This window comes from Takifugu rubripes, chromosome 19 (assembly GCF_901000725.2).
Source record: "Takifugu rubripes chromosome 19, fTakRub1.2, whole genome shotgun sequence".
NCBI classification, from domain to species: Eukaryota; Metazoa; Chordata; class Actinopteri; order Tetraodontiformes; family Tetraodontidae; genus Takifugu; species Takifugu rubripes.
Genome location: NC_042303.1, coordinates 10,310,190 through 10,331,196, shown reverse-complemented (window position 1 = coordinate 10,331,196; position 21,007 = coordinate 10,310,190). Strand labels below are relative to the sequence as shown.

The window sequence follows — 21,007 nt, the reverse complement described above, 5'->3', positions numbered from 1 at the left end:
GTCTGGCAATAGTGCTCTGAGCAGTTAATGTGTTTTTAAGTTGACATAATGTTCCACTGGATCTGTTTTAATTAAAGAAAGACTTTATTAAACTACACAGCAAAAACAGCGCTGTGTGATTAGATGAACACAGTTTCTGGTGTGAAATTGGAAAAAAAATCAGAAAATGACGAGAGATCATCAAAGTTGGACTTACTTGATCTGGAAAGCATCTGATGGGGTTGCTTCTTCAAAATTCAATAATAATAATCATAATCATAATAATAAAGCTTCTGCTGCACCCAAATTAACAAGGGTCTTGTATTTGTCTCCTAATGTCAGGCTACGCAGCAGTTAGCTGCTAATTTGGCGTATCAATCATATCAATGAACTTTTACTCCTCCTTTATACTCTGTCTTTAGATTTAGGACAGTTTTTTTTTTTGTATTTGATTAAATCCCAGAAACTTTTTGCACCGCCGGGAGTCCTCGCACCCTCCCGAACGCATCAGAGTTTACAGCGAGGCAGTTCAGGTACGCAAGGTTTAGAGTTCTGGAATGTTGGAACGCTACCAGTACTTGAGTGTAACAGCTCAGACATGTCGCTGAAAGGAGGGGATTACCCTTTTCAAAGGCAAGCCTTGGTTTGATGGAGCGAATTAAAACCGTGTAAATATGGCGCTACACGCAGAAAAAACACAGTCATTTTCTCGGATTTGATCAGATGAGTCAAGGCTTTGGCTCACCTGCGTCACATTCAGATGAAGATCCAACCAGATTTGACTGTGCAAATTTCGCCAAACAGGGATGCCAACAAGTCTTAGAGATCTCTCCAGTAAATAGCCACATCCCTGACCCTGCTGTGACGTCCTCAGCGTCGGGCCAGATCTGCATTTCACAGAGGTGTGAATCACTTACAGCGAACTGCACTTGATGCTAACCTCAGTAATGAAAAACAAAAGGCAGCTAATGAATGAAAGCTGGTCCCAGTAGGTGCACGCAAACATGTCCAGACACGCAGAATTACACACCCACGTTATCTTATCTAAAGTCAAGATGCAGCCTTTTCACATGTGGATCTATATAAAACTGCGTCTGCTCCTGCAGCCTATAGAAGCCTACAAATGGAAAATAATGATGCTAAATATGTTTTTTTTCTTTTTTTTTTCTGTGTTTATCGCTGCAGCCTGCCTCTGCCACCCACACCTCCCCAACCTCCCAGTGAATGGGGAGCCAGCAGGGAGCTGCCAACAGAACGAATGTGTGTTTTCCAGAAGCCTTTGAGCCTCCGTCTTCCTTTCTTTCTTTTCCCCTTCTTTCACTCTTGATGTAAGATTTCAGCACGCCGCTGATTTGATGCCATTTTTCCCAAGTATTTGGGCTGTCGGTTTTGTCCCAGGTTACAAACAGCGTGATCCAAATTCTCGGCAGGGCGCGACTCCAAACGGCTTTTTTTAGTATTATTATTTAGAAGTCTAACTTTTGTTGGAAAATAAGAAAAAGTTTCACCAAACGCAGAGGGCTTTAGTCATTTCTATATTTCGCGGCGTCCTGATTTCGCAGCCAAACCCACGAGCACGTCGCCAGCTTTGCCCTGCAGATGTTAAAGCAGCCGGGTCAGTCCTCACCGTGCTCTTAAGGTGCGAAACACACTCAACGCCTGCATCTTGAAAGATTGTGTGTGTTTCTCTCTCACCTCCTCATATCCCCTCACATATGCTGGGATTATCGCACTCCATCAAATTTACGCTATTTCGGTTTAATCAAGAGCTAAAAAGAGGCTGGCTTTGTCTCCCTAAGTAATACCAACTGATCTTTACACTGTAATTAGTGTCGGCCAGAGCTCAGCCGCCATATGCTGCCCTCACACACTCATTCCTAAACCATCTCGGGTGCATCCAGCAGCATCAGTGGATGCTTCCAAAATCTGCCCTCGCAGCTGTTTAGATAATGTGGCGTGTATGAACCCAAGCGCTTCTTTGCCTCCACAAAACACATCGATTTCTTTGAGTCGGGATGGTAACAGCCGTGTGAAGGAGTGATCAGGGCGTGCGGAGGAGGAGGGAGATTCAGGTGTCAGTCAGGTGACCCTGCGGGTGATCTGCTGGACACGGTGTCAGTTGGCTGCAGCTTTCCGCGGATCCGTTGCGCCGGCTCGTTTCCCCTCAGGCGGGCGAACAGTTTGAGTCAACACAAAAAACTGCAATGCAGCCTGACGCTTATGCAACGTTTACCTTTGCAGGCGAAGCAGGACGCCCGGTCGAACGCCGCAATTTGATCTGAAGCCGCTCCGTCGCCCATCAGCACGCGTCGGAAGCAGTTTTAGCGTTGTGCCGCAGCATTTGTTTATTTGTTGTCGCGTCGTTTAAAGGAAAAACTACGCATGATGTTTACTGACTTAATGAGGCGCACCATTAAACCGTGACGTCCCGGCGATTCTGTGCACGGCTACATGGATGTCCCAACACATACTGTAGACGCACACATGTACACACACTGTCAAATATTGAAAATATTGAAATACTGATATTACCCGTGTGGTAGCTAAAGTTGTCGGACCAGCCCGAGCAGACCCCACAGCCCGACCTCAGCTCACACCCGCCAGGCAGCACTTAACGTAAATACACACCTGAAATGTAATCTAGAAGTACTGATGTATGCATCTTATTTAAATATTTAACTCCGGTAATATGACACAATACACTCGTACAGACCCCTGTGCACGTTGGAGCTAGATGACTCTGCATAGATCAAAAAAATAATAATATTAATCGGACAGAGAATATAGGCTTTTGTTCAATTATTTAAAATTTGACACTACTAGCTGGTTATAACAGGTGAATGAAGGTGTGAGGAAGCCATTAAGCTCTGAAAATAGAGCTCATCATGAGTCCAGAATGCAGTATCCCCATCACGTCTGCCTCCAAACGCAGTGTGTGCTTTAATAACTGTTTTCCTTCGTGTGTGTTGACTTTGTGTGCAATCAGAGTTGCATCAGTCCGCATGCCTGAGAGATTAGAGGAGAAGGAACGGCAGCATTACCACCTCTGGCACCGACTCTGACAGGAAGAGCTGAGCAGCACCGCGGCGCTCAAACTCAAACTGAGGTGACGCGTCAGAGGGGCCGTGGTGGAAATAGCGACAACGCCTCAGCTGATTGTCATCGGATTTGGACTTCAAATGGTCGCAGCAGCCCATGTTTATCATTCTGTTTCGCAAAAACATGGAAACGACCAGTGGCTGGCGCCTGTCTAAAGACAAAGAGCTTTAATAAACACAAACAGGGTTTAAACGATTGGAAAAATAGAGAAAAGGGAATGTATTTAATCAGGGGATGGGCCAGTAGGAGCCAGAACACAAACTAACCAGAAGTATAAAATCTCGTTTAATGAAATGCAGCCTCTTTTCCCACAAGAAAAGAGGTAAAACTGGATTTGGCTCTTTTTGAGGGGGGTTGTTTTTACATGAAGAAATCCCCCAGTCGAGTATTTTAACAACCTATTATCCTCTTACTCAAACCACATTGGTTAAAATATTCAAAAATATTCAGGCTTTTTAGCAGTAATTCTTTTTACCATTGCAAACTCAACATATTTATATTCATATATATATATTTTTTTATTTTTTTTAATTCAAAGGGGGAAGTTTAATATAGGGCTGTTTAATGTAGAGATCCACTCGAGACCCACACTAATTTTTCTATCCAATTTGCCGATTCAGTTTGGAAGAATAAAGTATTCCAGCACAGTTGATGTAGGGATGCTTATGTGAGTCCACTTTAACCCTGGATGTCGTTCAGCAGCCTTGGATCATTATTTCCAGCCTCCACTTGTATAGCCTCCACCCTTATAATCCCAATGATGATGTAACAACTGTTCGCTGCGTGTGTGTGTGTGTGTGTGTGTGTGTGTGTGTGTGTGTGTGTGTGTGTGTGTGTGTGTGTGTGTGTGTGTGTGTGTGTGTGTGTGTGTGTGTGTGTGTGTGTGTGTGTGAGGGAAACATGATGGCCTGGTTCTGGCTGGGTTTGAAGGACACTCTAATGGAACTTGATAATTGAACAGACCAGGGCTGGTGAGGCGGATTAAGCGTGTGTTTACGATTGACAACCCCCCACGAATACATAATGGACACCTTTTGAACGTATGACAGTTTTCTAAACGTTTGACTATAACCTGAATTTAATCAGGTGCATGTTTTTGAGTGATGCCAGTTTATTTTTTTTTAGTATAAAATAAGAAAATTACCAGAACCCTAACATAGACCGACGCCCTCTTCCCAGGACGCCCTCTTCCCTTTTCCCATTAAAATCTGTATTTTTTGCGGCAGTCCCTGCACTAGTGAGGCGAGCCGGATTCGATATCGTCGTACTGGTGTGTGAGGTTGCTGTCAGCTCATTAGTCACAGAGCTGGAGGCCCAGGAATAAATTGGATATAAAATAAAAAATAATGTGATCCTTCAACGCAACACAAAGTGCGTCCAACAAGGGATGCTTACTGTGTTCTAAACGCAGGACAATTCCAATTTTCAAGGGATGTGTGGCAATCTCAGATGAGCTCACCAGAGAGCCACACTGGGGTCAGACTGGGGGGGGGGGGGCAGACTGTGGAGATCAGAGAGGCCACACTGTGGCAGCACAGACATCACAGATGCACTCTGGCATCTCAATGGTCTTTAAAGAATCATTCTGAGACTATATGTTCACACGTGTGTGTCTAGATCTCAAGCGCTAACAGCTAACTGCTAAGTGGAGTTTAACCAAAATGGCTTCAAAAAGCAAATATTTCTGTCCAGAAAGGAGGGGGGGGGGTAGCTCATATTCCTGCACAGCTGGAGGAGAGTCTGCAGGTAAACAGTGGAATGTTCTCTGTGGAGATACACAGGCTTTTGTCACATGCAACACTGAGCCGCTTGGTGGGACGGAGCTTTATCAGAGCTGCAGCAGCACCTTCTCTCTCCTGCCACTCGCTCGCTCGCTCGCTCACTCACTCACTCACTCACTCACTCACTCACTCACTCACTCACTCACTCACACTTACACACAGACGCACACAGTATAGTTGCACTAGAGTATTGAAGCATGGAATGAGTTGTCGTGCAGACGTGTCACAGCCTGGCTTTATTAACACTTAATAACATGTTTAGGAATCTTAAAGTGTCTAGATTTGGGATATTTCGAGAAACATAAGCATGAAACTATACACATGTTGATATTTCAGTGAGAAAGTGTCACCTCCCTCCCTCCCGAAGTCCTGTGGGTCCCCAGACCACGTTTATTTTTTCTGATATGGAGGCATGCGGAGGTTTCTCGCCGCTGAATTAAGAATGTCTCCTCCGGGGGCTCTCGGCAGATATTGTAGCGCGTCAGAACTTCTGAGCTGCTCGTGGATGACATTAGTCCCATTGGGCCCTTGTGTAACGGGCCTTCCGCCATGGGCAGGCGCTACGCTGTTCTACACGCGTACGTCCTCGCCTCGTCTCAGCTCACCTCTGCATGTTCCCTGTCTTTGTTTGTCTGATGGCTCCAGACTCTTGTGGTGAACTTGAATTCTCGGCTCTCCTCGAACACACCCGAGCACCTTTGCTCCAGATACCCTGCTGCTTTTTTCCCTCCAGTTACCTGAACCGCTCGCTTTTTCCTCTCGGCCTCCTTATGTAACGTGTTCCCTCTCTGCATGTTCTGAATTCCACGCACTTTCTCTTTCAGTCTTGCTGCATGAGGAGGTGGCCCAGCTTCAGGAGGAGGTCCACCTGCTCAGGCAGATGAAGGACATGCTGAGCAAGGACCTGGAGGAGTCCCGGGGAGGCTGTTCCGCCGATCTGCTCTCGGCCACGGAGCTCCGCGTGCAGCTGGGAGAAAAGGAGCAGGAACTGGACCGGGCCAAGGAGGCGTTACAAGGTCAGGAGCCAGCACGGGTCACGTGATCGCCCTCCTTCTCTGTGAGAGGCACAGTAATGGAGCGAAAAGGGCACGTTTGTCTTTCAAAAGCCTCCTCCTCTGGCGGATATTTGACTTTGAGACACACGTGGGGATAATACAGAACAGTTATGATCATTTTTATTATCAACAGTAAAGAACAGTGAGTGCGGGAAGGCTGCTGCGACCCGGCGCTCGAGAAGATCACGTCTCATCGTCAATGAGATTCACTCGAAGGACGGCTCAAAAACAAAAAAAAAGTCAATTCATCCTTAGATCGTTTCAGATAACCTCATCCTTTTTAGAATCCACCAGACGTGCAGCACGTGAGCGAAATACAGGATTTTTGCAGGAATATTTGAGGCCAAGAACATATCTAGACGAGAACGGCTCATCTGCTAAATGTTGTCAAAGCCGACCTTCTCCAATGACCTCAGAAGCCGGTGTGTGTGTGTGTGTGTGTGTGTGTGTGTGTGTGTGTGTGTGTGTGTGTGTGTGTGTGTGTGTGTGTGTGTGTGTGTGTGTGTGTGTGTGTGTGTGTGTGTGTGTGTGTGTGTGTATTATTCACACCGAGGCTGTGCCATGGGTTCTCTTTGGATGCCAGACTCATCAGCTCCTACATACACAAATATACACAACAAACACACACACAGACACACACATGCAGAGAATAATGATACCCCATTGTTTCATTGTGTAACTCTGTGTATGGACCTGACAGCGAGTCCTTACACGTCCACAGAGCAGCTCCAGGAACAGTTAAAAAAATACTGAAGGCATGAAGACGTCTTCAGAGGGATGCGGTCCAGGGTGTCAGTTGTGTTTGATCCCCCCCAAAGAAGGGCCTAGCTGCACCACAAAGCTTGATGCAGTGAGGATGTGAAATAATGATCTATTAGAGGGTCTATCTGTGACCACTGTGATTTGTTCACAAGACTCTAGTGGACCTGCAGCAGGGGGCCCGTGTGTCCTTACTGAACGGGTGTGGCCCCCGCCTGAGCTCAAGAGCCTCCGTCAGCAGCACATGCTGATGCAGATTAGAGCGCCGTCGTGTTGCATTTGATTGTTTTTATTTCTCGGAGGAGAAGAAATCAGGGAAAAGCAAAAGAGCTTCTGAGAGGCAACATTTAACAACAGGTTTGTTAATTATTCATAGAATAAAAAGGTGGTGGTGAACTGAGCAAAGCGGCTTTGATTGCTTCACACAGCTTCCCTCTCCGCTCTCAGTCATGGTTGTGTAACTGTCGTAAAACAGGTTTGAAGCGCGCATGTAAAATATGAAGGGGCCGACGGAAGGAATGCTGATGAACGCCGGTGACAAGTTTCAGCCTTTGCCTCCCTGTCGGGTCTCTGAGGAGAGAGACTGCTGCACTGTGCTCACATCAGGGCTGAAACGCCCTCACACGCCAACGGCATGGGCTCCACCTTTAAATCCCTGACACCTTATCCTTATCAGTTCACATCACCATTGTTAAATTCTCATTAAGAGAAGGAATAGCGCCGCCCAGCGGCTGATTCCTGGAACTTGTAATGGATTTTAGCAGCAGAGTTCAGTGTTAAAAAGCCCTGTGTGTGTGTGTGTGTGTGTGTGTGTGTGTGTGTGTGTGTGTGTGTGTGTGTGTGCGTGTGTGTGTGTGTGTGTGTGTTGCAGCTATGAAAGCAGACCGCAAGCGCCTTAAAGTGGAGAAAACTGACCTGGCCAGTCAGATGCAGCAGCTGTACACGACGCTGGAGAGCAGAGAGGAGCAACTGCGGGAGTTCATACGCAACTACGACCAGCACCGAAAGGTAAAATCAACCCAGGCCCACGAACGCGTCCATGTGCCGATGGCTCAGCTGAGCGTCGCGGTCGTGTGTTCTTCAGGAGAGCGAGGATGCGGTGAAAGCACTGGCAAAGGAGAAGGACATGCTGGAGAGGGAGAAGTGGGACCTGAGGAGGCAGACCAAAGAAGCCACGGAGCAAGTCAACATCCTGCGAGCTCAGATGGACATGAAGGAGAACCGGGTCAAAGAGCTGGAGGCCGAGCTCACCATGGTGAGAGGCCGCAATAAACCCCACATGGGGGGTGTTTACAATGTTGCTGTTGGGCTTTCAGGTCAAATCCAGGCCTGTTTATGTGCTCCTGAAGGATGCAGCTGTCTGTGTGCGACAGATGCTCTCAACAAGCAGCATCACAGATCAGGTGTCACTGTATATTCACATAAACAGGGAATCAACGTCCGTTTGTAGGAGTTTGCTTTCATGAACGGGGGTCTGCCCAATAACCCTCAGTCATGGGGTTATTTTGAAGGCCTCATTTTGGTGTGATAATGCTCTCTTTCATGTTTCCAGGCCAAGCAGTCTCTGGCCACTCTGACTAAAGATGTACCAAAGCGCCACTCGGTGGCCATGCCCACGGAGCCGGTGGTGAACGGCAGTCAGGAGTGGGTGATGCAAGCTGACCTGCCGCTCACCGCCGCCATCCGCCAGAGTCAGCAGACGTTGTACCACGGACACACAACAGACAGACAGGGTAGGTGACCATACGCGTCCGAGCCACCTCTCAGTGTCCAGGCTGCTTGGTGTGGCTTTGAACGACTAACAGGGGGCTTCCAACGGTTTCTCATGCTAACTGTGGGCATTTCTCAACATGTGTGGATATTCGTGTTTGTTGGTGTGTGTGTGTGTGACATCCAGCTGTGGTCAGGATAAGCCCTTGTCACTCTCGCCAGCCCTCCGTCATCTCCGACGCCTCGGCCGCCGATGGGGACCGCTCTTCGACGCCTAGCGACATCAACTCACCTCGTCACCGGACCCACTCCCTCTGCAATGTAAGAGCTGCCTGGCCCCCCGGACCAAGTAATCACGCCTCCACACTTTCCCATGAGTAGCTCCCCGTGTGCCCGTTTCCTTCTGTCTGCGTCTACGTCTCCCTCCTGGCTGCTCTCTTGCTCGGTGATGGTTGTGATGTTCATTTTGTGTGAAAGCAGGCCAACATTTTTGGAAGCGATGCTCAATTGCTGCTGTGCTCAGAGGTAGAGATGAAGATATTGGGCCGAAACTGCAAACCTGGCACTGCTAAAATAACCCCAAAACACTTTGGGTTGCATTTTAGACTTAATACAAAGTAAGTTCACAAGATGTTTGTGGCACAATGGCGTCATCTCTCCAATTAACTCCAATAAATAGGGAGACATTTTCTTCCATTCTGCATGTCTCCAACCAGCGTGTAAAATTGCTGTTTCAGGGTTTTGTTTTTTACATAAACGGCCCATATTTGCAGGCCAGGTGGCCACTGGTTTCAAATGCCAACAGAACCGTTTCTCACCAAACTTCTCATCAAACTCTGAGTCACAATGTGCGACAGCATGACTCAAAAATGTCAACCTGCTGCTTTAATAAAATGACAAACCTGAGCTGCCTGTCTCCCTTACCCTGCTCAGTCTATGGAGGACCTGGAGGACCAGAAACGTAAGAAGAAGAAGGAGAAGATGACTCTGGGATCCCTGTCACGGGTGTTTACCCGGGGCAAGCAGCGCAAATCACTGGACCCCGGCCTGTTTGATGGTACAGCCACTCCCGATTATTACATAGAGGAAGATGCCGACTGGTGATGGTGTGTGTGTGTGTGTGTGTGTGTGTGTGTGTGTGTGTGTGTGTGTGTGTGTGTGTGTGTGTGTGTGTGTGTGTGTGTGTGTGTGTGTGTGTGTGTGTGTGTGTATCTGCAGAGGGGAAGGGGCTAAAATCCACAAATGTAAAGTATGTTCCCCTTAAACTGTATGTTTGTAAATGAGTTATATATTTATAAGTGTACACATATATGTATATATGTCTACATGCATATAAATATATACACGGGGTTATATTGTGTGTAGAAATGTCTATGTTGTATTATCTTCAAATGTCTTAATGCTTTTTAATAACTGGAGACTTGAAAGACTGCTGTTCATATGTAAATAGTTGTGAATCTAGTGTTTTTACTGTAAATATCATTTGCCTTTTTGTCAACATTACCTTTTTAATGCTTTGCAGCATCACCTCTCCTACATGGCCATGACTTATTATTCTTTCCTAAGATTCTTCACCCTAAAATAGAACAAAAATTGGTGAAAGTTTAATGTTGATGTGAAAATAGTTGATGTGAAGACATGTTTAAGACCTCCTCATCCCAGAATGTCCTATTTTTTATGATGAACGATTAATCTGCCAGTTTTGAAGCCCATACGCAGACACACACACGCGTCACACCTGCTGCGGAACCCATGTGCGAGTGCCAAAGTTTAATAGCTCATCTTCAGAAACTGCCCACGTCATTCTGTCACCGTTTGCGCTGCTAGCCTGCTAGCATTGTTCACGACTGACACGTTTGTTACTGAGAACTAGCCTGACTAACGTGTGCCAACCCGTGAAAAACATGCATGATCCCTCTGTGTCAGCTGTCCATCACCAAGCAGATATGAATCACCACCACACTTTCTCCTGTGTTGCCTTTCCCCTCAGTGACTTACCTCCACCTGCATCCATAGAATGTGGAGCCCTTCTTTTCCCCTTAGACTTTATTTGCCTTCTTTGTAAAATTCCTCCCCATTTTTTGCAGCCGTGGCACCGATAGTTCTATGCTAAATGGTTTGTAATTTAGGAGATGTTCCATAAAATATATTGAGGTATTTTATTTTAAAAAGAGAAGATAAGAGTTAACTTTGAATATTTATCTGCCACACATGTTGCAGCAAGATAGGGAGAAGCATTTTTCCAAATGAATTATAATTGAAATAAAATCTTATTTTAAAAATAAAAACCAGTAACTGAATGCATCTTTTGTGTTAGTTTTCTGTTCCATGAGTAGTCTTGTTCCTGAGTCCCAGTGTCTGTCCTCCTGCCATTTCTAATGGCAGCTCTCTCCTGACAGTGAGTAACTCCTCATCTGTGATTACCAACTGTCTGTTTATCTGCTCCGGGGATTATTCATATCACTCCCATCCATCCGACAAATTCAAGTTATTGTCATTGATGCAGCAAGGGTGTATGAAAGATGTAGCCGTCACATGGAACGTTTTATTTATTTACTTGAGAACAAATGAGATAACACACAGCTCTGCCTGGATTCTTCAGTTTAGTGTGAATCATAGTTGTCTAAGAGGTGCAGAGGTGGGGTGTTTTATGAAAAATCCCTGTGTCTCTAACACTATCCTACATGATCATCTGGTAGCCGCTGACAGGTTTTAATACTTCATAACCACTCACTAGGTCCAGGTCACTGCAATGAATGTCAATAAAATGATTTTAGTATTTATTTAATTTCGGCTTTAAATACACATGATTATCTTGAAAATGATCTCTATTGTTAAGTTTTCCCCAAAAGTTAAAACTCGACTTTTTTATTTGCAGGTTTAGTGAGTTGTTGTAGCTCCATCTAGTGGTCAGAGTGTGTAACCCCACCCATTAACAAGCATCATTCAAATATAAAAACACAGCAAAAACTCTCAACTTGGAGAAAGATAAAGATGTCCGTCTTTAGCATTACTGATTAGATTTTTCCTCCTTTTCAACTACTAGTATTCCAGGCACAGACAGCATCTACAGGCTTCTATATTTTTCTTGGAGTCTCAGATATTCAGGTGCACATTATGATGCAAACATCAAGGGTTCTTATGTCGATGTCTCTGCAGATCAGACATGTCTTTTTGATTTCTGTGTCCCTCTGATCCTCAATCCCTTCCTGCATGCCACACTGTAATCTGACCAATGCAGACACTGACAGCCTTACACAGCAGAGCTTGTCTGATGGAGAGGAGCAGTTGGACCACCTCCAGCAGGCTGAGCTCACTCGAAACATGCGCATGTCGCTGTGGAGGGCAGGTGCTGTCCAGGCCTGGCTGGAAGTTGTTATGGGAATGCCCATGTACCTCCGCGCTTGCTCCGAAAATGTCAAAAGTGGCAAGGTACATGCACCACGAGGCCCTGTCGCCACTTAGCTGATGTGTATTTAGATGTTGTTGTAAAAGAGGAGCGGATCTCTGGTCTTCAGGTGCTGCTGGGTCTGACAGATGAGGATTTGGAGTTGGGTCTGGGCATCACCCACCCCATCCATCGCAGGAAACTAAGACTGGCCATTGAGGATTACAGGAGAGCTGAAGGGGATCAAAAGTGAGCAGCATCTAACAGGACCCTTCCACAAACTTGGTGTAATGTTGTGTACAATGTGTTTTATTTAGGCAATAAAGACGAGGCTATCTTTTCTGTATTTACTAGTAATTACTAAACTAAAAGTAATTTTACCTCTGCTGATCGCTGCTGTCTAAATCATCACCCAGACTATCAAAGGCCTCTGAGCTGGACCATCACTGGGTTGCCACATCATGGCTAAGTGATGTGGGGCTGCCTCAGTACTCCCAGACGTTCCAGACTCATCTAGTGGACGGACGGGTGCTGAACTCCCTGGGCCACCGCGACCTTGAGCAGTTCCTCAACATCAGCGACCAGAACCACCAGACCAGTCTGCTGCTTGGGATCCAGCTCCTGCAGATCGTCAGCTTCGATAGAGAGGTGAGTTCATATGCGAGGCCTTGAGTCGGGCACACTGGAGAAACTCCATGTGATGTCTGTTACAGTGGGCCTGAGCAGGAGTCCCTCACCACTGCATTATCTCAGCAGGCACTCTTCCTTCCCTAACCTCTTCCTGTGTCGCTGCCTTGGTTATCTCCTATTTTTGTGTTTTCACAGGCTCTGCAGGCCCGGCGGGCCAAGTGCGAACATCAGAACTGGGACCCCCTTGTTTGGACAAGTCACAGAGTAATCAAGTGGATTAAAGATATAGACCTGAAGGTGGGTGGGAGGTCAGCGGTGACTGTTCTGTTTTTCTCAGCAGATAAGCAGTCAGAGACACCCTCAAAAAAACAACCACTGCCTCGTTGAGCGAACGCAAAAGAAGAGAATCACATGGACTTAAAAAAGACTTTGTGTTCCTCAGGAGTTTGCAGACAAGCTCCAGGGTAAAGGGATTCATGGGGCGCTGCTGGCTCTGGATCCATCCTTTGACACAGACGCCCTGGCTAAAGCTCTGGGGATCCCCACTAACAAACACATGCTGCATCAGCACCTGTACGAGGAGATGAAGTCATTATCCATCCTGCACAGGTACGAGTGCAGCGGCCAGCCGAGCTCTCCCCTCCTCCCTAACGTAAAAGCCCTGCTGCTCATCAATATTTAAAACACCTTCACCTACAGTTATTTAAGCTCAAAATAACTTTAATCACACATATAACGTTATGCAGATGGACTCAAATGTTCTGTTCCTCCTCTCATGCCCAGAAGTACAGCTCAGAACAGTGAAGTTTACAGTTCCACATCACTTCTGGCTGTTAACCGCTTTTCTGAGGACAGAGTCAAAACATTCTCTAAGGTAAAGTCAAACACCCAGGGTTGCGCGTAAGTAAATGATGGATCAACATTGGCATGACCTTTCAATGAACCGAGGACTGTGGAAGCAACTGGTATTTGACTGGAAAACCTTTTTATTTGACTGGTGACATGAATGGTTGTGTTCTGTGTAGCTGTTATAATGCTCAGATAAATAACTAATAAGAGGACCAAGCAACCAGCCTTGAGGGACACGGTTCATAACATTAATGATGGCTATGCAGAACCCTTTATTCCAGTGACTAGAATAAAGTATCACTGGTGTGGAGCCATCAAATAGGATGTCGAGAGGGTTTTGGAAGATTTATATTGTAGTTTGGATTTTAGGAGCTACCACATTTGTACAGAAGGTCAGTAGATTTAACCAAAATTCTACAAAACTCTGTTTTCTATGGGGATGAAAATATCATGAAGACCAGCACACTGGATATTTTCAGCCTAACGTTGGACTTTCTCAAAAAGCAATAGTGATTTGTGGTTGTGTTTTTCTTTTCTAGAGTCCTCTGAGGTTCCGCAGAAACAGCCAGTTTGTGGAGCGAGGCCAGAGCTTCCAGAGCAGCTGCAGCTCTCTGCCCAGAGAGGCCAGAGTTCAGGCCATCCCTCGGGCTAAAGGCAGCCCCGTGCACACATACAAGAGTGTTGAAATCACCAACATCTGAAGTGACCTCCGCCCGCATTGCTCCAATTGTTTACATTATTATTGTATTGTGACTCTTTACTGCGGCGGGTGATCTGCAACACTGCTGCTAGTTACGTTAAAGCGGTTTACGATCAATTCACTTTATTAAACCGATTCAACATATTACTGTTTTGGTAAAAAGCAGCATGGCAGAAGGTGTATTGATAAACCATCTGTGGATGATTTATCAATATGATGCGTATTGATCTTTCTCGATGCCTTACACGAAAGAAATCTCACGGTCACATTTTTATTTAATAATTAATTAATCAGTTCACCAAAATTCAATTCATTAAAAGCTATTTTTAGAGTTTAGGAGATTGACCTGTCCTGGCTACCCAAGAGATGTGACGTTTCAGCACCTTTCCATAAACGTATCCGGATTATTGTTGTTCTTCATATTATAGACTTCAATTTAAGCCATTTTTGTATGTAAAATATATTATATTATATTATATTATATTATATTATATTATATTATATTATATTATATTATATTATATTTGCATGACAGACAGACAGACAGACAGACAGACAGACAGACAGACAGACAGACAGACAGAACTGAAGCTCCAGCAGTGATGTTTATTAACAATCTTTATTGTTCTTATTTTCATAAAGACGTTATATAATCCAACAGACAATTGATTATGTGCTGATTGATTACACGAATGAAATTGAATGAAATTAAATTAAGCGTTGAGTTTGATTTATTAACTATATCAAATTGTTTCAGTTTTAAAATAAAATGTGTCTTTTCATCTAAAGGAAAGGGGACATAATTTTGGAAAGTGGCTCTGAATTTACAAATAAACTTAAAGACAGTTGCGTGTGTATAACCCAGACTGGTTAATGTCCTGAGAGAATGGAGCAGCAATAAATGTGTGTGTTTAGACAGTATGCAGTCATCCTGTCAACTATCGTTATTGTCACATAGTACAAAATGAATCATTAGTGTCAAACTGTCAAAACTGTCATATTGTCAACGTTGTCAAAATGAAATTATCATAGTCATAATTTCCAACACCATTCAAGCAGTTCTGTCACATTGTAATGTGAACACCCTGAAGGAACTCATATTTGCATATTTTATATAGTTCATTTTTTACTACAGAAGTTTAAGTCAACTTTCCTGTTCACGAGAATGAAAACACACATGTGAGCTGAACTGTCTCACAGCTGCAAGCCGGATGTTAAACCAAACAGAAAAAAGGTTTGTCTGTCACTCTCTGGGCGTCGCCTCCGTCCTCGACAGACTCGTTGATGGAGCAGGAAGACCTGTTGGAACTTGTGTGGAGAAACGTAAGACTGAAACCACGCGTGCTGAAACGACACATACCCGTGTCACCCTCTGCAGCTTTGCAGCAAGCTAAATTGACATTTGGGTTGGTTCAGTCCATATTTCCAGAAAAAAGAAACATAAGAGCCCAATTATTTGTATGTTTTGCAAATTTACAATAAATTCAGAAGTATGTTTAAGTGTTTTGTTTAAATACTAGACTGAATACCATCCGCAGAAAGTTTACATATTGGTCTATAGTTTAATATCCTGTAGAAAATATCTACTCTGAATACTTGGTGCCTGAATGACACACAGACCTGAAATCATGATTCACCCTGTGGTGACACTAAATGCGATTCGATTCGAATGATAAAAAAAAAAGTCTTAAAAGTTAATAAAATCAATTACTAAGGAATATTTTCTTAACAACAACAACCACCGAGCACAGGCCTCTGTCATGCAGGCCGTTTCCCCTGCATATTGTGACCCATAGTGTAGTGTATATGGCAGTTGTAATACAAGATTAGATAACACAGTAGATTGTATGATTAAAAGTACCGTGGCTTTGAACTTTGGAGAATCAAATCTTTGGAAGATATACTTTTCATGTTATTTGGTTAACAAAAAAAATCTGACTGGAGCATCTAATTATGAATATAATATACAAATAGCATACTTTACTTCTTAATTGTAAAGAATTATATTGTATTGAGGTATGTTTTTATAATTCTACAGGGGTGTATTTTAATTACATATTATTCCAATGTTATTGTCATGTCTTGACTGGATTTCCTTTGTGGAATCTATTTCCGGTCTGCGGCGGAAGTAGATCGGGCGGCTGTAGGACCGCGCGGAAATCACAGTAGCGCTCCAGTCGAGTCTTCGGACGCCTAACTTAACATTTTAACTAAGTTCTGTTTCAATTCCTTTATTATCTGTTCTTCCGAATATTGTAAATAAAGACTGCGTGGTTTACGTGCGTGGATCAGGACGTCGCGTTTTTCGCGCCGGTGCGTTTTATGCTTGTCTGTTCCTCCCCCGGGTCTTCCTGAAAACACCTGCGTGCTTCAGGTAACTCACCGATGAAGAGGGAAGTCCTTGGACACTGACACCGTGAAAAGGTGAGGCCGCTCCCCGATCAGCTCCTTCGGGGGAGTCTTTGGAGATAAATGATCTCGCCTTATTGTGAGTGTGTGTTTTATCAGACTAGATAAAGAGCTCCTTTAATTGGGGGGGGGGGGGGGGCAGGTCGTCCCTCCTCCACGCTTCCAGCCTACGTGTTGGAGAAGTGAAAGCGTGGCTCATTCATGCACTTTTAGCCTTCCGTGTTCAGATTAAAAGCACATGCAGGGGTTAGTCCCGTGATTGTGGGGATGTTACATGACGTGTGTGTGGCAGCAGGTCACACCCATGGATCCTACAGGTGAAGGCCTTCCACCTGTGGGAAGGAAACATTCCTTTTTTTCCCAGTGGGTGGGGGCTCTCAGCCTAGTTGGTGTGTGCATGTTACCTTTACCTTGCAGATCCAGTTACAGGGTAGTTTTAAATTATACAGAATTTGATAATGATCTCAATAAAAACTGTGTAGTTCAGGTCTCAGTGATAATGGAGGTGGAAGGACAGGTGTTATTGGCAGTAATGGGATATTCTGGTCATTTCAATGTTGTGTTACGGTCGTTCGCTGCCAGAATTATTACTTATTCATTTACAACTAAATTACTGTATCTTATGCATGCATTTTTGGAATGATCTTTTATTTTTTTCTCCTTTTTTTTTTTCTGTAATGACTCTTATACCTGAAATTATGGTCTTACTGCAGCGGCTAATACCAATGAATCTGCCACAGCTGCCTTTGACAGTCAGTTCTAATTATTGGGACGGTGGTTATAAAAATGTAATAATACTTTCAGGTCCACCACTCATTTAACCGAAACAATCGGGATTTACTGAAAGTGTAGAGTTGTGGCTTTCATATGCGGTTGTAGCCATTTCACTCAGCTTTACCACCATTTTCTGAAGTGGTTGCCGGGCAGTGTCATTGGTGGGTGAAATGCTGCTGTTGTGGCCGCATCCCGCTTCAAGTTAGCTGGATAAACTGGTGATACAAGGATGTTTCTCTGGCTGCCAGTGGATAAAAACCCTAAAAAGCAGCTGAGAGATTGTGATGGCAGAGAGCAAGGCCGGTGAACTGTGAGTGCACACTCCGCCTTGTTTGCATGGTTTATGGCTGCCAGGCATCCTGTCGTCTGTCGTCAGCTGTAGATTGTATTTATGTATCAAATGTGGAAAAATAATTATTTTTCATCAAACTGTATCATTGACTTTGTCGTATTTTCTGTACAATACATGAGAAAACGCAATTTATCAGCTTCGTGGTGACATCAGTGGGAAGGGGACTCGGGATCTCCTTGGCTTTCTGAGCTTAAATAGGAGTGCTCACAGACAAGACAGGAGAGGATTATCTGTCCCTGAGCTAGAATTTTTGTGTAAATGGCATTAAAACAGACCTATTTGCCTTGCTAAGTGTTAAGTGACTTGTCTAAAATGAGCTGTTTTACAGGCTATGTACCGAGCTCGCAACAACTGCTCAAATAATGATGTAGCCATGCATGAACGTTGCACAGCACGCCCACTGTTGCTGAGCAAACGCTGGGATTTTACTGCCAGCGTTCCATCGTTTTTGGTTTATCCATAATGTTAGCTCGACCTTCACCAAAACAGAACAAAGTGCCATACAGGAAAAGTCCCGCCCACGTGCCTTTCACATTGATTGTGAGGGTTCGGGCTTTGCTAACGACTGCTTTCTTCGTGATGTGACTGATTTTTGAGCCAGTGCGTTCCTCCAGCATGACTCATTCCTGCATGAGTCTGTCATGTTGAGACATGTGGACCTGCCACCTGCTTTCCCATTAACATCTTGTGTCCCACTGGTGCTACTGGAAGAGTGTAAAATCCCAACTTCCAGCACGGTTGCATTGATTTGATCTTAAATGCTGTCATTTAGCAATATCTTTAATTAAACATCGGTCATTGTAGAAGGGAAAAGAGCCTTGTTCCTATATTTTTGTAGGAGATCAGATAATCTTTCTTAAATTTCCTTTTAACCAGTACGGAACGCCAGATTTCCAGTTTTGCCCTCATCTTTCTCCCTATTTCCGTTTGCTCTGCAGAGATGTGTTCTAACCGGAGTATTTGTGGCGGTAACAACCGTCCCAGAAGATCCTCCAGCTCAGACGGCGGCGGTTCCGGAACTCACTATGCCCTGTGCGCTCTCGGAGTGGGACTCATCGCCCTGGGCATCGTCATGATCGTGTGGACCGTCATTCCCTTGGATGGGGAGGCGCTCGGCAGCTCCACCACGCCCTCGTCCGGAAACGTCACCGTGCCTGACGACGACGACGCTGACGAGGACCAGACAGACACCACCAAGTCCTCCACAGTAGCCATGGTGCTGGTTGGTGTCGGGGCGATCTTGTTGGTTTTATCGATTTGCCTCGGCGTGAGGAGCAAGAGGGCCCGCAGCACAGGCACCCAGGGGACGACCGCAGTCCTCCTCGCGAGCAATTTGCCAGGGCAGCAGGAGGAGCCGTGAGTCACTTTAGAGAAATAGACTGGATATTATCGATGACATCATTAGGACACGATTTATTTACATTTTACACTAACGATACTAAGAAGTGATCAGACTGGACAGATGGTGAACAAAGGAGTGTAGAAAAATATGGCTTTACTTGTTCTCATTTTTAAAAATGGCAGTAAAGAATGAGTGGACCCACAAATAATCAATTTTATTTAACGTGTGTATGTTGTGTATGTTTGTGTTCATATTATGGAACGAATAATGACATCTCCCCCCCATCAGGGCCGTGGAGCCTGCGACGTTCAGCGTGCCGAGCTACGACGAGGTCGTCGGCAGCGACGAGTTCCCCGTCCGCCAGAGTAACCTCCGCCACAGCACCTCCCAGCTGCCGTCCTATGAGGACATCATTGCCGCCGTGGAGAACGAGGGGGCGGTTCCCGCCAACAACCATACCGAGAACTCGCATCTCGCCGACGGCACGTCAGCCCCGGCTCAGGCCACCGAGGGGCCCCCGGCCCCCGGGCCCGTGCCCACCCCCAGCGTGCCCGCCCGCAGCAGCAGCCGGGCCAGCCGCTTGCTGCGGCCCCTCCGCGTGAGGAGGATAAAGTCGGACAAACTGCACCTGAAGGATTTCCGCCTCCAGATCCGCAGCCCCACCCAGAACCCAGTCACCATTGAACCCATCACCCCGCCGCCCCAGTATGACAACAAGACGCCTGAATTTGAGTAGATTTTCTTCCATCTGTTCCCCATATAAAGGGATATAAAGGGTAGCATTCAGGAAGTCCACTGAGGCTGGGATGGAGGCCAGGTACGCTCACTCCAGAAATGATTCTAACACTCTGGCTGTCCACTGACGGGTCGTCTGATTGGCATATTTATTCTGTATTAAAGCAGTTAACTCTGAAAGGCTCGGATCATTGTTCCAAACACTACTTGTCACGTGTCAGACGGTTTATTTTGTTAAATGTTATATTGACTCTTACGTTTTGATTACTTTAGCTGTAGGAAGCTTTAAGCCATGAGGGTAAATATTTATGCAGATTTTAAAATTGTATCAACATGTGTTATACTTAAAGAAACTGTGGAGACACTCTGTCTGTTCTCATTTGTGAAATGCTTTTCGAAGCTCTGTGAAGATCGGTGTGATCTGGAGAATACTGGGAATGTGTGTCCCCAGCAAACCAGGAGAAATCTGGTGTTTTGTGTATGGTAATCTGAGAATGCTTTTGCTATATGGTTTTAAAAGTGTTGTAATGTTTGTGGCAAATAAATGTTTGTTTTATTTGGGATGTACATCTCGATTTTGTTTTTACCAACCGCAATGAAAATCATTTCAAGAGCTGTATAAACCATTGTCGTCATGAAAACAACCAAATAAAATGTCGAGTTCCACCACGCGCTGGTGCCAAACGCAGAAATTTGATTGTGGTCTGTTTTGTTAGATTTAGAGTTGTTTATCTGAAGAACTCACTGTTTTTGTATGCAGAAGTTAATAAAATCAAACTGTAAATGTTTGCTGCCTTATTTTTTGGCCATGACAAGGGTGAGACAGTCGAAACACATGCACATGAGGTTGACCAGAGGATCTTAACTTGTCTGTGCATGTGTGTGTGTTTGTGTGTGTGTGTCCTGCTGACCCTGCATAGGGTGTATAACTGCCCCGCCTCCACCCATTTCCGGATTAGATTACAGCACCCCTGTGACCCCGTAATAAGCGGCGTTAAAAGAAAATGTAAATAAATTAAGTCATTATTGTTTAGCGCCCCCAGCGGGCAAGAGTGGTACATGATTATTAGATTTACTGTAATCACCACATCCAGGTGTTATTTTTACAGATCAACTGTGCTTTAAAGAAAGTAATTGTTATTAAATTGCATGATGATGTTCGTTATTTGATTTAGTTAGATTTTAGTGGAAAGGCATTTAGTTACGAATGGAGGCCATAGCAACATTATTCTTAATGATGTGTGACGCTTGTAAATACATCACACACTTTCCATGTCTTATCTAATATGTAAAAATAGAATGATATTTTGACTTTATAGTCTGGTCTGTTACCACGGTAATAACGCTGCAACAAACCAATGATACCGTCTCCACTTAGATATAAAAGCTTTGCAATAATTTGATAGTTTGGAAAAATAATTATCGCTTTGCTAAAAGTGTAAATC

The 21,007-nt window shown here is 44.8% G+C and overlaps 2 protein-coding genes across 2 annotated transcripts in view; both read left to right on the top strand.

The window, feature by feature from the left end:
• The window catches only part of kaznb (kazrin, periplakin interacting protein b), a 67,461-nt gene extending 53,068 nt beyond the window's left edge, over positions 1–14,393 (top strand). Inside the window, exons 6-18 of the mRNA XM_011613979.2 lie at positions 5,684–5,875; positions 7,545–7,681; positions 7,758–7,928; positions 8,226–8,406; positions 8,571–8,704; positions 9,317–9,440; positions 11,625–11,815; positions 11,902–12,020; positions 12,188–12,419; positions 12,597–12,698; positions 12,844–13,010; positions 13,185–13,275; positions 13,790–14,393. Coding sequence (XP_011612281.2) covers positions 5,684–5,875; positions 7,545–7,681; positions 7,758–7,928; positions 8,226–8,406; positions 8,571–8,704; positions 9,317–9,440; positions 11,625–11,815; positions 11,902–12,020; positions 12,188–12,419; positions 12,597–12,698; positions 12,844–13,010; positions 13,185–13,275; positions 13,790–13,951 — 2,003 coding nt within the window. The 3' untranslated portion in view covers positions 13,952–14,393. The remainder of the gene's footprint in view (positions 1–5,683; positions 5,876–7,544; positions 7,682–7,757; positions 7,929–8,225; positions 8,407–8,570; positions 8,705–9,316; positions 9,441–11,624; positions 11,816–11,901; positions 12,021–12,187; positions 12,420–12,596; positions 12,699–12,843; positions 13,011–13,184; positions 13,276–13,789) is intronic.
• Positions 14,394–16,005: 1,612 nt separating this feature from the next.
• tmem51b (transmembrane protein 51b) lies at positions 16,006–20,347 on the top strand. The gene is made up of 3 exons (XM_003973394.3): positions 16,006–16,374; positions 18,424–18,841; positions 19,116–20,347. Exons 2-3 carry the CDS (start codon positions 18,426–18,428, stop codon positions 19,561–19,563), a joined length of 864 nt encoding a protein of 287 aa, XP_003973443.1. The 5' UTR covers positions 16,006–16,374; positions 18,424–18,425; the 3' UTR covers positions 19,564–20,347.
• Positions 20,348–21,007: the final 660 nt, after the last annotated feature.

Excerpts from the sequence above, each read along its gene's own strand:
- tmem51b (XM_003973394.3), top strand. The coding sequence starts at position 18,426 with ATGTGTTCTAACCGGAGTATTTGTGGCGGTAACAACCGTCCCAGAAGA. Across the intron at positions 18,842-19,115 it reads CCAGGGCAGCAGGAGGAGCC|GGCCGTGGAGCCTGCGACGT; the intron begins GTGAGTCACTTT and ends CCCCCCCATCAG.